The 15038-nt window shown below is 39.4% G+C and overlaps 1 protein-coding gene across 4 annotated transcripts in view; it reads right to left on the bottom strand.

The window, feature by feature from the left end:
* Window positions 1-6557: 6557 nt before the first annotated feature.
* The window catches only part of FRMD4B (FERM domain containing 4B), a 163410-nt gene continuing 154929 nt past the window's right edge, over window positions 6558-15038 (bottom strand). For all 4 annotated transcript variants that reach the window (XM_023510692.1, XM_023510695.1, XM_023510694.1 and 1 more), the window contains 2 exons: window positions 13113-13245; window positions 6558-8243 (listed from right to left, as the gene is read on the bottom strand). In XM_023510692.1, the coding sequence (XP_023366460.1) occupies window positions 8123-8243; window positions 13113-13245 (254 nt within the window). In that variant the 3' untranslated portion in view covers window positions 6558-8122. The remainder of the gene's footprint in view (window positions 8244-13112; window positions 13246-15038) is intronic.

Genomic DNA, 15038 nt, shown 5'->3' with positions numbered 1-15038 from the left:
TCTTTGACTTCATAGATTCTGATTCCAACCAGTTTTTCTTCCTTTGTTCAGGAGCCTCTGACCAGGGTTGCTACCAGTCGGCCATCTTCCCAGAATTGTCCTCGCTAGTGAAGTTCTCCCTCCGCATGCGTGCGTATAAATTCCATTAGTCTAGAGCTGTGTTTTTTATCTCACAGCACACTGGAACCTATAGTTTCCATGGCACACTTAAATTATGTAGATTAAAAAAAAGAATATACTTACTGTGCTTTGAGCTTTTTCAAAAATAATTTAATTGATTAAAAAAATTTTGCAGCACACCTAAGATCCTCTCACTGCACACGGGGTAAAAATCACAGGTCTAGAGACTAGATGTGGTGCTGAGCTGGTTACATGCATTATCTTGTCCAGCCCACACACCCTCTTGTGAGACGTGTACAAGAGAAGAAACTGAGGCCTGAAAGGTCAAGAAACTTACCCTAGTTCATAACTAGCAGATGTCAAGGCCAGGATAGATTCTGAGCCTGGAAGTCTGCCTCCATGTTTACTGACTTCAGAGCCTATGCATTTAACCACTACTTTGTAGATGGTGATGGCTGCTAACCCCCACTGTCATCTCCCTGAAAGGCTTCTTCCGTGGTAATTGAAGGCTGCTGGAAATGCCCTTCCCAGACTTGGGCTGTCAGTATCCCTGATGAGATCTTTCTCACTATGGCTTCCCAATCTTTGATCTTCTTTTTGTTTTTGTTTTTTTTTGAGACAGGAGCCTCAAGCTGTCCCCCTGGGTAGAGTGCCGTGGCATCTCAGCTCACAGCAACTTCCCACTCCTGGGCTCAAACGAGTCTCCTGCCTCAGCCTCCCAAGTAGCTGGGACCACAGGCGCCCGCTACAATGCCCGGCTATTTTTTTGGTTACAGCCGTCATTGTTGTTTGGCGGGCCTGGGTCGAATTCGAACCTGCCACCTTAGGTGTATGTGGCTGGTGCCTTAGCCACTTGAGCCACAGGCACCGAGCCAATCTTTGATCTTCTTATGAAGCTGTTTTCTTTGGAAAACTGGGAGAGGTCCCCAGGGCAGATAGTTTTTCTGAGGTTATGTGTGTGTCTGTGTTGGGAAGGAGGAGGGGTGGGCCACTGTGATGCTCAAGTCTTTGGCTATTGAACATGTCTTCCCAGTACATTCCTTAAATGCCACTGCTCCTTTCCTCCAGCCTGTCTGTACAGGTAATTCCAGCCCAGTTGGCTGTCAATGGCCCTTCATCAGAAATAGCCTCAAGCCACACTACAATCAGAAGTGTCCACATTGTACATCTTAAAAACACCCCAGCTGCAGGCTGCCCTAGACTGTCTTTTTTGCCTCTGTTTATTGTTACCCCATTGCCCTGACCTTGCCTCTTTCTTCCACCCAGTTCTACTCTTTTGTTTGCTTTTTCCCTTCTCTTTTCATTTTCACACTGGTTTTCATTTAGGAGAGGTGTTTGGTGAGCAATTGCTTTATAAAGTCATGATTAGTGCAGAGCGTGAGATGTGGAGTCCAGCGGATGTAGGTTTGAAGTTTAGCTTTACCACTTACTTGCTGTTTGCTTACCTAACTGAGGGCATGGTAACTTTTACGAGATTCCTTCTTTATGTTCTTCTTTGTGGGTAAGACCATCTTTCTTACATCAGTGTGGGGAGGATTAGCTGAGGAATGTATGACAGCCAATTCCCTATTGGGACTACGGCGAAAGCTCAATTACCTAGATGGATTTCTTTAATACTGGCATAATCCATCCTTATATTCTTTTAGTGTCTAAAATTGGCCAAAATTTTTCTGGATTTAAAGCCTTGGCAAATGCCATATGCCATTTTCTTGACTCTAGAGAGCTTCTGTTCTTTTTAATTGAATCTACTCTAACCCACCCCCAACTGTAGGCTTATGCGTTACCTCTGCAAAGGACCCTATTTACGTCCCATCAATCTCAGATATTAGCCACACCCATGTTTATTCTCTTACCACCCTTCGCTTCCACAGGATTAATGATCATATTAAGTCATTCAGATGGTTTACTGATGTTTCACCCTCATCGGTATATAAACTTCAGGAGGACAGGGCCCACTGTACCCTCATTGCTTAGGACAGTGACTGACATGGGGTTGGTGTCCTGATATTTGTCAGAAATATGGTTTTTACAAATCACATTTGTAAAATGTGACCCTCACTGCTATGCTTTCCACGTTTTTTCCCTCTGAAACTCATATTGAAACTTGGCAGTACTGAGAGGTGGGCCTTTGAGGGGTGATTGGGGTTATCAGAGGTCTGTCCTCATGAATGGATGAATACACTGGGAATGGATTAATGGGTAATCATAGGAGTAGGACTGGTGGTTTTATAAGAGGAAGAGAGACCTGAGCTGGCACATTTAGCCCCTCACTATGTGATGCTCTGTGCTACTCAGGACTCTTCAGAGTCCCCACCAGCAAGAAGGCCCTCCCCAGATGCAGCCCCCTTGACCTTGGACTTCTCAGCTTCCATAGCTGCAAATCAATTCCTTTCTTTATACAGTACCTGGTTTCAGGTATTCTGTTATAAGCAACAGAAAATGGACTGAGACATTCACTAACAATTGTTTCTTCACTTCTGCTCTCTCTCCCTCCAAACTTGAGAATCTCTGCTTTAAACTATGAAGGCAGCACCTCTAGAGATAAAATGTAATACCCTTTCCTAGAGAAGTCCCCCAGGCTTTCCACTTTGGGCAGGACAACTTTTTATTGTGCATCAGATCATCCCATATACTGCCTCAGGTTTAATGTTCCTACCCCTAAATGCCAGTAGTACCTCCAAATCATAGTCCAAAATACATTTTCAAATGTTCCACGGGAGATGGTACAGTCCCAGTTGAAAAGTCACAGATGTTGTAAACTTTGGGCATTTCATGAATAGTATTATAAGCATTTGAGATGAGAGAATCATCTGAAACTCCCATCCTGGTCTGGGTATATTTTTTGTGCCAAGCCTGCTGATACTTGAAAGCAAAAGGATATGAAGAGAGTGTGTTACTGTGTGTGTTTCAATGTTAAGAACAGCAAGCAGGCTGGTCCATGCCTGTAATCCTAGCACTCTAGGAGACTGAGGTGGGAGGATCACTTGAGTTCAGGAGTTTGACCAGCTTGAGCAAAACAAGACCCTGTCTCTACTAAAAATGGAAAAAATTAGCAGGACATTGTGTTATGTGCCTATAATCCCAGCTACTTGGGAGGCTGAGACAAGAGGATCCCTTGAGCCCAGGACTTTGAGGTTGCTGTGTACTAGGCTGACGCCATGGCACTCCAGCCTGGGCAACAGAATGAGATTCTATCTCAAAAAATAAATAAATCAATAAAAATAAATTAAAGAACAGCAAGCAGGTAAGTATTGACACAACAAATTGCTTGTATTTCCTATTTTCTTTTGTAGACTCTCACTGCGTCATAAAAGGCAGATGAGAATGAAAATGCCATAAGGACACTCTAGTGGCAGGCTCAGATTCTGAGATTAATTTCAGATTCTCTCCAAAGAGAATCGAGAGTAAAGCCCACAAGTTCATACATCTGATAGAGCTAAATTCTGAGAGGGTTCCTCAAGGGCACTGTAGAAAAGATTTCATATTTCCTATTACCATACTGCCACTGAACAATCCAAAATGGGGATCAATAGATATTTTCAGTGCTACTACTGATCAATATTTAGTTCATTATGGTTATCTGTGATTGTAACAAGTATATTCACTGGTGTAAGACATTTTATAGACTAGAAAACAATTTAAGAAATGGACTTGGTCCACTGATGACCTCATAGTAATAAATAATTCAGTCTAGCAGGCAGCTACTGAGACCAAGAGGTATCTTAGGTAAGGGTTATCTTGACCTGGGTTTTCACTGAAGGTCTGACTCTGCCTTTCAGCCACTGGTGGTGAAAGAAAATTAGGTCCCTTATCTTTAAGAGGTGATAATGAGCAAGGAGAGATGGGACTTGATGTTTACTCAATTTTCATCAGTCTATTTAAAAAACAATCTGAATTGATTGTTCCTGGAAAACATTCACTGAAAGAGTAATTTGTCGTTTAGGATCTGGAGTTTGACAACTCAGGATTGATGCCTGCTTTTCTCCTCATAGAGGCATGACTTTGGGTAGGTTACTTGACTCTTTTTAATTGTCAGATTCTGTATGTGTAAAATGGAGGTTTTACAGCTCTGTATACCTCATTGGGCTGCTGTCGGATTAAATGAGCAACTACACACAAAGCAATTTCACACACCAGCCTGGCACGCACTGAAAGATGAATCACGTTCTCCATTATCTTCTCGGTTCTACATACGTGTCGAAAGATTTTTCTCTTTGGAAATGACTTCATCTCCATGCCCTGTGAGATGAACAACTAATGGCTTGCCTTATTAACTGTGTTACTGGAACTCCGGGCAAGTTAAGTCCAGAAATTGATAGTGTTTAGAAACATTGATTGCAGTTTCACAGTAGTTTTATGTCTGCTAAATCTAATAATAGTTTGGAATGTATAATTTCCTGTTATTTCAATTACCTAGTAACTTATTTTTCTGAATTAGTTTCCCCCTTTGTAATTCACTTTTATTTTACTTTATAAAACTACATATAAGTCCATAATGGATTGGAAATTTTAATAACAGCCCTTTCACTACAGACACTTTGAGAAGTACTGTGCTCTACGGCCACACTACCCTGAACACACTTGATCTTGTCTGATTTTAGAACCTAAGGAGGGGTGGGCTGGTTAGCAATTGGATAGGAGAGGTTAACTTGCTTATTGCACTGAAGAAAATCATTATTTCGATCCTGGGGGGGTCTTCAAGAACTTACATTTGAGAAACTCTTTAGTCTGAGCCTTTGTTCGCAGTAACAGGACAAACTAATAGTTTAAAATAATTCTGGAATCTTCATTGCTTATGACAGGCGTCCTCAAACTACAGCCTGTGGGCCACATGCAGCCCGCCTAGGACATTTATTGGGCCCTCCGAGTGTTTTTGCCGCCTCTGCCTGTCCTGCTTAGCAGCCGACTCATCCTGGGGCCCGCAGTCCAGCCCTCCAGTGGTCTGAGGCACAGTGGACTGGCCCCTGTTTAAAAAGTTTGAGGACCTCTGGCTTATGACATTTAAGCTTTTATGAGTACAAGGAAGAATTTTCAAGAATTTTCTCAAATATAGAAAAAATTATAAACACCAAAAAGGTGAGGCAATTTTTAAAATCTACCTTGTAAAACATTTTTATGAGGTAGATATGTACTGATCCAGAATGAGAACTGAGATACGCTGGGTAAAAGAATTAAGTTGTACATTTGCACTTGTAATATGATGCTGGATTTTTTTAGAGACACAGTTTTATTTTGTCACCCTCGGTAGAGACTGTGGTATCATTATAGCTCATAGCAATCTCAGTCTCTTGGGTTCAAGCGATCCTCTTGCCTCAGTCTCCCAAGTAGCTAGGACTACAGGCACCTGCCACAATGATTGGCTCGTTTTTCTGTTTTTAGTAGAGACAGAGGTCTCACTCTTGCTCAGGCTGGTCTTGAACTCCTGAGCTCAAGCAATCTGCCTGCCTTGGTCTCTAGGATTACAGGTGTGAGTCATCATGTCTGGCTATGATGCTGGATTTCTAAAAAAGTTTCTGTATGTATGGAAAAAATCCAAACCAATACATTACCTATGTAATAAATGAACATTGTTACATCTGGGAGTTATAGGCTTATGGGTCATAATTATGTTTTTATGTTAAGTATTTTTTGTTTGCAATGAAAATTTTTTACTGTGAGTAGATGATATTTTGTAATAAAAAAGGAAGTTTAAATGTTGAGTAATCTGCCTTTGTCATTGTTTGGGTTTTGATAAACATACTAATGTGATTGAAAGATATTTTTCAGAAGAGATGGAGGAAAATCAGTAGGTTTGCTGTGCTTTGATTTCTATACCTTCTTTCCCTATTTGGGAGCAAAATTCCATCTGTCCTTTCAAGATGTACTTGCAATTCTAAGCATACCATTTCTTAAATGCGAAAAGGTTATTTTTATGTAAGATACATGTATGGAAATATTAAGGTCTTCCTATATTTCATTCCCTACTTCCCTCTCCTTATCATGCAGGGTGAAAAGATGTCACAGGAAATATTTTCTTGAATTTAAAAGACCTGTTTGCCAGTCTGTGAAACTAGGATAAATTACTTGTTACCAATAAACAATACTCACAAGATTAGAAAACATAAAAATTCTCATCAGTTATCCTCAGAGAGGCAGTAACCTACCATATTTTATCAATTCTAAGATAACTTTATTGGAAGACACAGAATTTTATCTATCGTAAATTAAGGAAAAAAACACTGTCAATTCAACTACGACATACCATGAATCAAAGGAAGAATCCTGTTTTCAGGTGTAAATATGAAAAAACGTACATCTTGGAATCAATAAGATATGGTACTACTATAACTAAAAATCTGAAAACTTGTGTAACGCAGTTATTTGAGCACTTCAAACGGCTTCAGTCTCTACCAAGGGTGACACCCTGAATATAAATGGAAAAAAACATGAACTCTTTCGTAGCACACCTTTTGTTTATTGACCTATGTAAAAAAATAATAGGTCCTAAAAAGTCAGAACAGTAAAAGAATATGCCAAAGTGTATTTCTGTTTCTGGAAGGCTATACAAATATGCAAAAAGGAATAAGTTATTTTTTTGCTTGTCTTTTTTGAAAGTTTTCCCCAAAACTTCATTTCTAATGATACAAATGACCAAGGACCAGTTTAACAAACCATTTTTATATATATATTACATGCTTTGGAATATAGATAGAAAATGTTCCAAAAAAGTTGTTCAGAAACTTCTCTATTCACAATACACGTATGAACAAGAAAACTGTATAAAAGGGGGAAAGGAGCACCTTTCATGGAATATTGAAACGGAGTAAAGATGGCAGAAATGATCACTCTGGAATATGGAAATCATTTGTTCTAAAAAAACAAACAACAAAACCTTACAATAAACCATAACTAATTAGTTCTTCCAAGAAAAGTATGAGGTAGTTTTAGCCTCATAATTAAATCTACTGCAGCTTGAAGTATTTCTTTTTAATGCTAATCTTGTTTTTGTCACTTAGTGACGCAGAACTACCTGTGGACAATAATGTTTAATTTTTCTAACGTTCACCATTTTAAGGCACATGATTCATCTAAAATGATGTGGCTTTTTTTTTTTGCTGTTGTTGTTGTTGCCTTGGGTCCTTACTGTAACACCTTAAAATACTTTTTCAAACTCATGATCATAAAAACTTTCCATGTTAAGTCTGCCACTTCCAATGACAGCCAAGTTGGAGAGTCACCAGCCTAACCAGTAGCTCACCATGTAATTAGTGGAGAAAGAAAAAAAAGGAGCTCAAGGATATGGTACCTTAGAAAATTCTCCAAGCAAAGTTTGCCAGTTATTCAGTGGGCTGCTTCATTTTCCCCAATCTGCTACCATAGAGTTATGTTACAGGATGGTACAGAAATAAGTCTTTCCCGAACCCATCGTACGGTGCTTATGAAAACCATCACTCTTTAAAATATCCTAAACGCATTTACACTCATTCAGAACTCCATGACAACCCAACTTCTCTTCAAGTAATTTTCCAACACTGTCGCGTAAACTGTCCATGTCTGCGTAGAAACAGCATGTTATTCTTTGTCAGCTCACAGATTCAAACTTGCTGAAGGTGGGTGATGACTCAGGAGCTTCTGGTTTCCCTTCCCTCTGTCACTCCCAGTTGTGCTCTGTCCTTCGTGCCTGTGGGATGCCCTGAACGCACTTTCACGGTTTGCGGTTTGCCTTCCACAACTTTATTCCCTTAAAAAGTGCTTACTGTTGATAAAGGCTTCAGATTGAGTCCTCGTGTGGTCAGACCTTGCTGTTAGGTTAGCGCCTGGAGGTGGAAAGGCCGAGCCCTCCTTCGGGGCTTCCTAGGGTTCGGTGTGTGATTCAGATTCCCATCCAGTGCAACCTACGTCTTCTCTTCAACCTTTGATGCCTTTAGGTTTATAAAGCCGATGGCCTCCTGGGAAGACGAACGCATTCTGCAAGGCACACTAGTGTGGGACGCAGGGCTCGGTCAAGCGGTCCCACTGCAGTTCAGACTAATGTTCCAGGCTTTGAATCTTCATGCCAAAAGAGCCTCTGCTCACTGCTCTCCAGACCGTCTTCCAATCGGTCTCCGTCCGTACTGTCCAGGTGACTGATGTCTGCGTACGGTCTGTTAAGGAAAACCAGAGAAGTTACTACCTGTGGTCATTTTTGTTCCTACAGCACTACATTTAAAGAAGTTAGTAGAAAGCACTGTTAGGAACAACTAGCCAAACTTAGAGACAAGGCAAAGGATGACTGCATGTTCTTTTCGACGTCATACTGGAGCATTGTTTGACAGGCCCATAAAAGGCTTATCAGTGTCCTACTGGAACCCTGTCTAACAGGTTCATAAAAAGGATTATTTAATTTCTCCAGGGAGATCTACCATTGATTACGTCTCAGATTGTACTGTTATGTGTTAACTTGTACGTTTTTGTCTAGAAGAAATACAAATAACCTTTGTCTAGTAGAAAAGATTACTGTTACGGTTTTATTGCCCTGCAAGACAATTAACTTGTTCCATATCTAATTTAGTAATCTTATTTCAACGTACTTTCTTTCAATGTTTTCAATTCTCTTTGAATCAGCTTTATCATTCTGCTAGTTCTACTATTAATAAGTTAAATATATCTTTAACACATGCCTATTTAATGTATAAAAGTCATAGTTTTGACTTTTTAAAAAGTAGATTTTGACAGTCACATTTTAAGTATTCTTCACATGCCTTCCTCAGGGACCAAGGAATGTATTTAGAAGGTGGCAGGGATACCCTGGGACATATTCTACCCCCTTAGAGTTTTGGGGTATAAGTTGGGAATGTCCAGAAAACAGCATCACATTTAAAACTTACAAGCATTATTTGGATGGCATATCCAAACGAAGGCATCCTACTATACAAACCATTCCAATAAGCGCAATCGCATTATTATAATAGTAGGTTAAAATAGGTTAGATTGTTAGATTTCATTTTTATTTCAAAGGCTTTTAGTAACAGTGATTTTATAAAAAAGTTGGGAAGAAGAGTTTTGGAAATAAGGTTTTTAGTGCTTTCATATGACATTAAAATAAAGTCACATTTCATAACTTCACACATCAGTCAGAGCAAGCGAAACTTCTGCTATGGAAGCAGCAGCACAAAGATTTGAGGGGCTGTACTTACTACAGCTGGCTACACTTAGCAAAAGAGAATTTAAAACTGATCTCATTTCTGGAGACACAACCATTCTCGGGGACAGAAGCCCTTGGTTTTGCCTAGTAATAAATAGGTAGAGTTTGATAGGGAAAAGGAAAGGGAATGGAAAACAGGAAGTGAAAGAAAAAAGTTATTTGAAAATTCAGTTTGCAACAGTAGAGTCAAGAATTCGACTTTATTCTATACGAGGTAGTTCAAAATTTCTACTTTGAAAAGTTTATGACATCAATTTTACCAAATCATACCAGAAAAAAAATTATGTTTGTAAAAATTTGTATCTCTCTATAAAAAATGTAAGACTTGAAAGACTGAAAAAAAGAATCTTTAAATAATAATGTATAATTCATTCATTTTTTAAAAAAACCCAAATATGGGCTCAGCGCCTGTGGCTCAAGCCGCTAAGGCACCAGCTACATACACCTGAGCTGGTGGGTTTTTATCCTGGGCCCGCCAAACAACAATGATGGCTGCAACTAAAAACTAGCCAGACATTGTGGTGGGCACCTGTGGTCCCAGCGGCTTGGGAAGTGGAGGCAGGAGAATAGCTTAAGCCCACAAGTTTGAGGTTGCTGTGAGCTGTCGCGCCATGGCACTTTACCAAGGGTGACAACTTAAGGCTCTGTCTCAAAAAACAAACAAACAAAAAATCCCAAATATGGTTGGGCACTGTGGCTCACACCTATAATCCTAACACTCTGGGAGGCTGAGGCAGGTGGATGGCCTGAGCGCTGTAGCAAGAGTGCTATGTTCTCTCACTACAGCCTGAGCCAAGAGTGAGACCCCATCTCTGCTAAAAAAAGGAAAACTAGCCAGGCGCTATGGTGGGCGCCTGTAGTCCCAGCTACTTGGCCAAAGCAAGAGGATAGCTTGAGACCTAGACTTTGAGGCTACTGTGAACTATGACACCACGGTACTCTACCCAGGGCAACAGAGTGAGACTCTGTCTTAAAAAAATAAATAAATAAACCTCTAATACATAGTTTAGCATTTCAAATCTTTACTATAAGGGAAAACTGAGCTTTCATCTTTGTCTTGAAACCTAATTTCTCTCTTATTTTAAAAATCATGTTTCAAAAAATGTTATATATGCAAATAAAAATAAAAATCATGTTTCCATAAAAATAATTTGTGCAATTTTGGAACAAATTTATAAGCCTTTATGAATGATTATTATTATACTTGCCTTGTCAATAGGTTAAGTTAAAGTGATCAGACTATATCATAATAATAAAAAAAAACCTAACTAACCAAAATGGGCAGAAATAAGTGCTTCCATTATCTCTGCCCTTGGAAGGGTAAAATTAGCAAATCTTTTTGGAAAGCCAGTGCTTAATTGCCTGGGAAATAGAGTGAGACTCAGTCTCAAAAACAAAACAAAACAAAACATTTAATCCATTCATTCTACTTATTAAAATGTATCTTAAGGAAATAATCTGGAATTCAGACAAATATTTTACACAAAGATGTTAACAGCACCACTACTTATAATAAAAGAAAACCTAAAAACTACTCAATAATTCAAAAGACAAGGAGCTATCAAGTATACTGTATTTGAGAGGACTATCATATTGATCATATAATATAAAGTTTAAGGAGTGTTTAGAAAACATGGGAACATGGTTATTTTAAACTAAGTTTAAAAAAATGGGTTGTATAATTTCACATACAACATAAAGTAAGATTGTACAGGCAATATGTCTAGACGGTGGAATTATGGCTAAATTCTTTCCTGCTTATTTTATCCCTTTATTATTTTCCAAGTTTTCTATATGTGAGCTCCTATATGCAGACACTTCTGTAGCTTCTAATTTCCTGGGCATTATGCCTCTTCTCACATCTGACTGTACCATCAGGCCACCTCAGGCTGCCTGAAGTATATGGGGAGACAAGGTAAAAACAGGCTTTCTCTAAAAATGTTTAACACTTCCTGAATTCAGTGAGCATGGCGATGAACATATTAGAACTTATTCATGAAATGTGTGACTTAATTTCTGAATCAACAAAAAGGAAATAAAATCACACAAACATGAGAAAGTATTTGTAAGTATATTATTAAAAAATGACTAAAACTAAATTAAGAAGGTTCAGCTCAGATTGTGGGCCAGTCATTTCTGTTCTTGTTCCTAACTCATTTGCACGCACTATTTACAGAAGTCCAAGCTATCTGACGTCCTCTCAAGTACATTTTCGATAACATTCTATTTTGAGCACACCCTTTGTTGAGTTGAGACAATTGACTTAATATTTCAAGCCAAGAAAAACTCTTGCTAAATGTGGAGATGAAAAATAAGGCTTTTGGGGTCAAATACCTCTAATTTGCCTGTGATACCATATGCCTTAATGAGAAACTGCTAACCTTTCAAATTTGCTAGTATAGAAACCTTTCTAAGTTATAGTCCGTATAAATCATATGAACCTTTTATGCGTGAAGCAATCTGACTTAAAGGAGTCAAAATTAAATTTTCCAAAAAAGCTCAGAAAATAATGCTTCCTGGCACCATGGCTGTAGATTTTTATTTCATGAGAAACTGACAGAAATGACCTCTTCAGACGTAACTCCTCATGTGTGTAAAAAGAATTAAAAAAACATGTAATGCAGAGTTGGCAAAATTAAAAAGAATCCATTTTAACAACCTTTTCTTGTGTATTCCCTCTAATGTTGATAAAGACTACTTTACAGACGAATATGACAGCTGGCTATGTCTGTTGCATTTAATGGACATATGGTCAAATACGAAAAGGCAGCAAATGTTTGCAATCAAGTCCATCAACTGTCTATGAGGAACCTTGGTATGAACAATAGTCTTTTTGGAAGTAGAGATGTTTTTCCTGGAAGGTTCCAGAAAAGACACAGACAAATCAGTAATATACAGGGTATCCCAAAAGTTGCCCCTAAAGTCACCATACATAGGGAAATGGGAAGTTGTAGGGAAATGTGCCTTTATTTACAAAATAGCCATTACAAAATTTTGCAAAGAGGAGGCCAACTCATAAAAAATATTTTGTAAATATTTTGTAAAATTTTATAGTGAACTTTCTTTTTTTTTTTTTTGAGATAGCGCCTCACTTTCTCTCCCCTGGTAGAGTGCCATTGAGCATCATAGCTCACAGCAACCTCAAACTCTTGGGCTCAAGCAATTCTCTTGTTTCAGCCTCCCAAGTAGCTGGGACTACAGGCACCTGCCACAACGCCCAGTTATTTTTATAGACGGGGTTTCTCTCTAGCTCAGGCTGGTGCTGAACTGGTGAGCTCAGGTGATCTACCCGCCTGGTCCTCCCAGAGTGCTGAGATTATAGGCATGAGTCACTGTGCCTAGCTATAGTGAACATTTTATAAATAAAGGTACATTTAGCTACAATTTCCCATTTTCCCTATGGATGGTGACTTTAAGGGTGACTTTTGGGGCACCCTATGCTTTCAAGTACCACAATACACATATTAAAAAAAAGCTTCAGACTTAGAATCTAATGCACAGACTCTAAGAACAAGGTTAAATATGAATGTGTTATTAGGAGTCAGCAAACTTTGTCTTAAAGGGCCATATATTTTTAGCTTTGTTGGCTTTAATGTCTCTGTTGCAACTATTCAGCTCTGTCCTCAGTGCAAAACCAGCCATAGATAACATGTACATCAGGGAGTGTGGTGTTTTCCAATAAAATCTGTCAAAGCAGGTGGTAGTTGGATTTGCCTGCTGGCTACAACTTAACCAACTCCTGAGTTATATTATTCAACATTAAAGCAGGAGACCTAAATTTTTTTGAACAGGACCAGGCTCCTAGAATTTTTGAGCCTTGCTTCCTCACCTGCTTGGAGAGGGCAAAGGATTATAGACATTTCCATAGCAGCTGGAGTAAGAAGAATGTGCTGGGGTCTTGTATTCAGATAGCCCTATGGTTAATTGGGTCCTCCAGTTCCCAGAAGCATTTGTAGAAGACACTGAAAAACAAAAAAGAAAAGAGAGAGAGGTTAAAATTAGTGGAAATATTCAAAGTGAAAACTGTTTAGGTGGTTCGGGAGTACATTACAATCAGCTCTTGTGCAGAACAGAGAGTGAATCAACAGAGTTCCTATTCCAATTTGGTGATTTACTGGCTGCATGACTTTGGGTTTATCCTTTATAAGCCTCAGTTTCTTCATCTGTAGAGTAGGGATAATAATGTAAATACATTCTGTGTAAGTATAATACCAGATTAAATAAGGCAATTATGAAAATCTTTAGCACTATGTACTTATTATTATTTATAATAATAAATACTATTTCCTCCTCACCATGTTAAAAAGGGAGGATTATTATTATTATTATTAATGAGAATAAGGTTAGTTGAAAGACCAAAACTTGTCAATTAAAAAACTAATTTTAAAAACAACCCATGAGACAAGCAGGAAAAAAAATCTCAATGCTTCATTTGTGGATTTTTTTTTTTTTTTAGCTGGGGCTGGGTTTGAACCTGACACCTCCAGTATATGGGGCTGACGCCCTACTTCTTGAGCCACAGGCACCACCCAATGCTTCATTTGTGAAAGGAAGATGATGAGCCTGGGTTTGTCAGTGGCCTTTGGAGGAAAAGTATTCTGTCAGGTGACTTGTTGAAACCTGAATATTCCTCAGCCCAAGGCAACAATGGCCACTAGCAAGATCCAGGCTATCTATCTTTTGCCTTAAGAAAAGAGGTGTGTGGGGGAGAGCAGGTATTAACCAGTAAAGGAAAGAATTCAGGAAGAGCAGATTTAATTCTTCAGAGGAACTGAGCTGGAACAAGACCAGAACCAAACTTGAGAGCAAAGGCTCGTGTACGTCATCACTGGGCGTTTGTCGTTCATTCTGTCTGTCAAACCAGTTCTGCTCCATGCCTAGGGTGTACGAGGAAAGCATAAGGCCATGTTGATCAACCAAGACAAAAGCCAGCACTGCTCGGGGCCTTCCTGCTCTCCACTTCCCATTCCTGGCTCCTGACCAGGTCCTCTTCTCTTTCATACCCACATCTGTGATTACTACGGGACAAACACGCTTCAGACCCATCTGTGGCCCTGGATGCCATGAGGTTTCGACTAACAGCTGCAACACTCTCACTTTGAGCTTCCAAGAAAGGTTTCCAACTCTAAGCCAGAGGCTCTGAGGCTTGGTGGTTAAGATGTCAGAGCTGGGATAAAATCCCTATCCCACCCCTTGCTAGTTTAGGGGCTTGGGCAGGATTATTTAACCCTCTAAGCCAGAATTGCCTCAGCTGCAAAATTAGGATAACAAGAAAGAAGAAAAGCAATAGAAAACCATATAGAACTACTATATACATGAAACGAGAATGCCTGTGGCACACCCCAAGCTGCTGACAAATGACGATTGTCACTGCTATCACACTGAGTCACCAAGAGGGCCTTCAGGTGGATAAAGGGTCTACAAAAGCTCTTGACTACTTTGGCAGATAACTGGAAATTTATCTCTCCATGAGAATAATGCATGCCTGTCATAATACATTTCTGTAGCTATAAAATGGAAATAGGAATGAAGACAATTCCAGAAGAGAATTCCTGGAGAACTGATTCCATCCCTCCAATACCTTAAAAAACTGATGCCTCTTGATCTGTTGGGGACAAACCCTGCTGGTGTCAGCGAGGCTCACACCCAGGTCTGAAACAGGAAGTAATAACTCAATTCTCACCTTTGCCCCTAATACTCAGCCAACAGCCAGGAATGTTGAGATTCCTGAGTCATACCTGCTTCTCCCTCCGGA

Source organism: Otolemur garnettii, unplaced genomic scaffold (assembly GCF_000181295.1).
Source record: "Otolemur garnettii isolate 467f Iridium unplaced genomic scaffold, OtoGar3 scaffold00015, whole genome shotgun sequence".
Lineage (NCBI taxonomy): Eukaryota > Metazoa > Chordata > Mammalia > Primates > Galagidae > Otolemur > Otolemur garnettii.
Note: the sequence above shows the minus strand (reverse complement) of the source record. Positions and strands in the feature narration are given on the sequence as shown.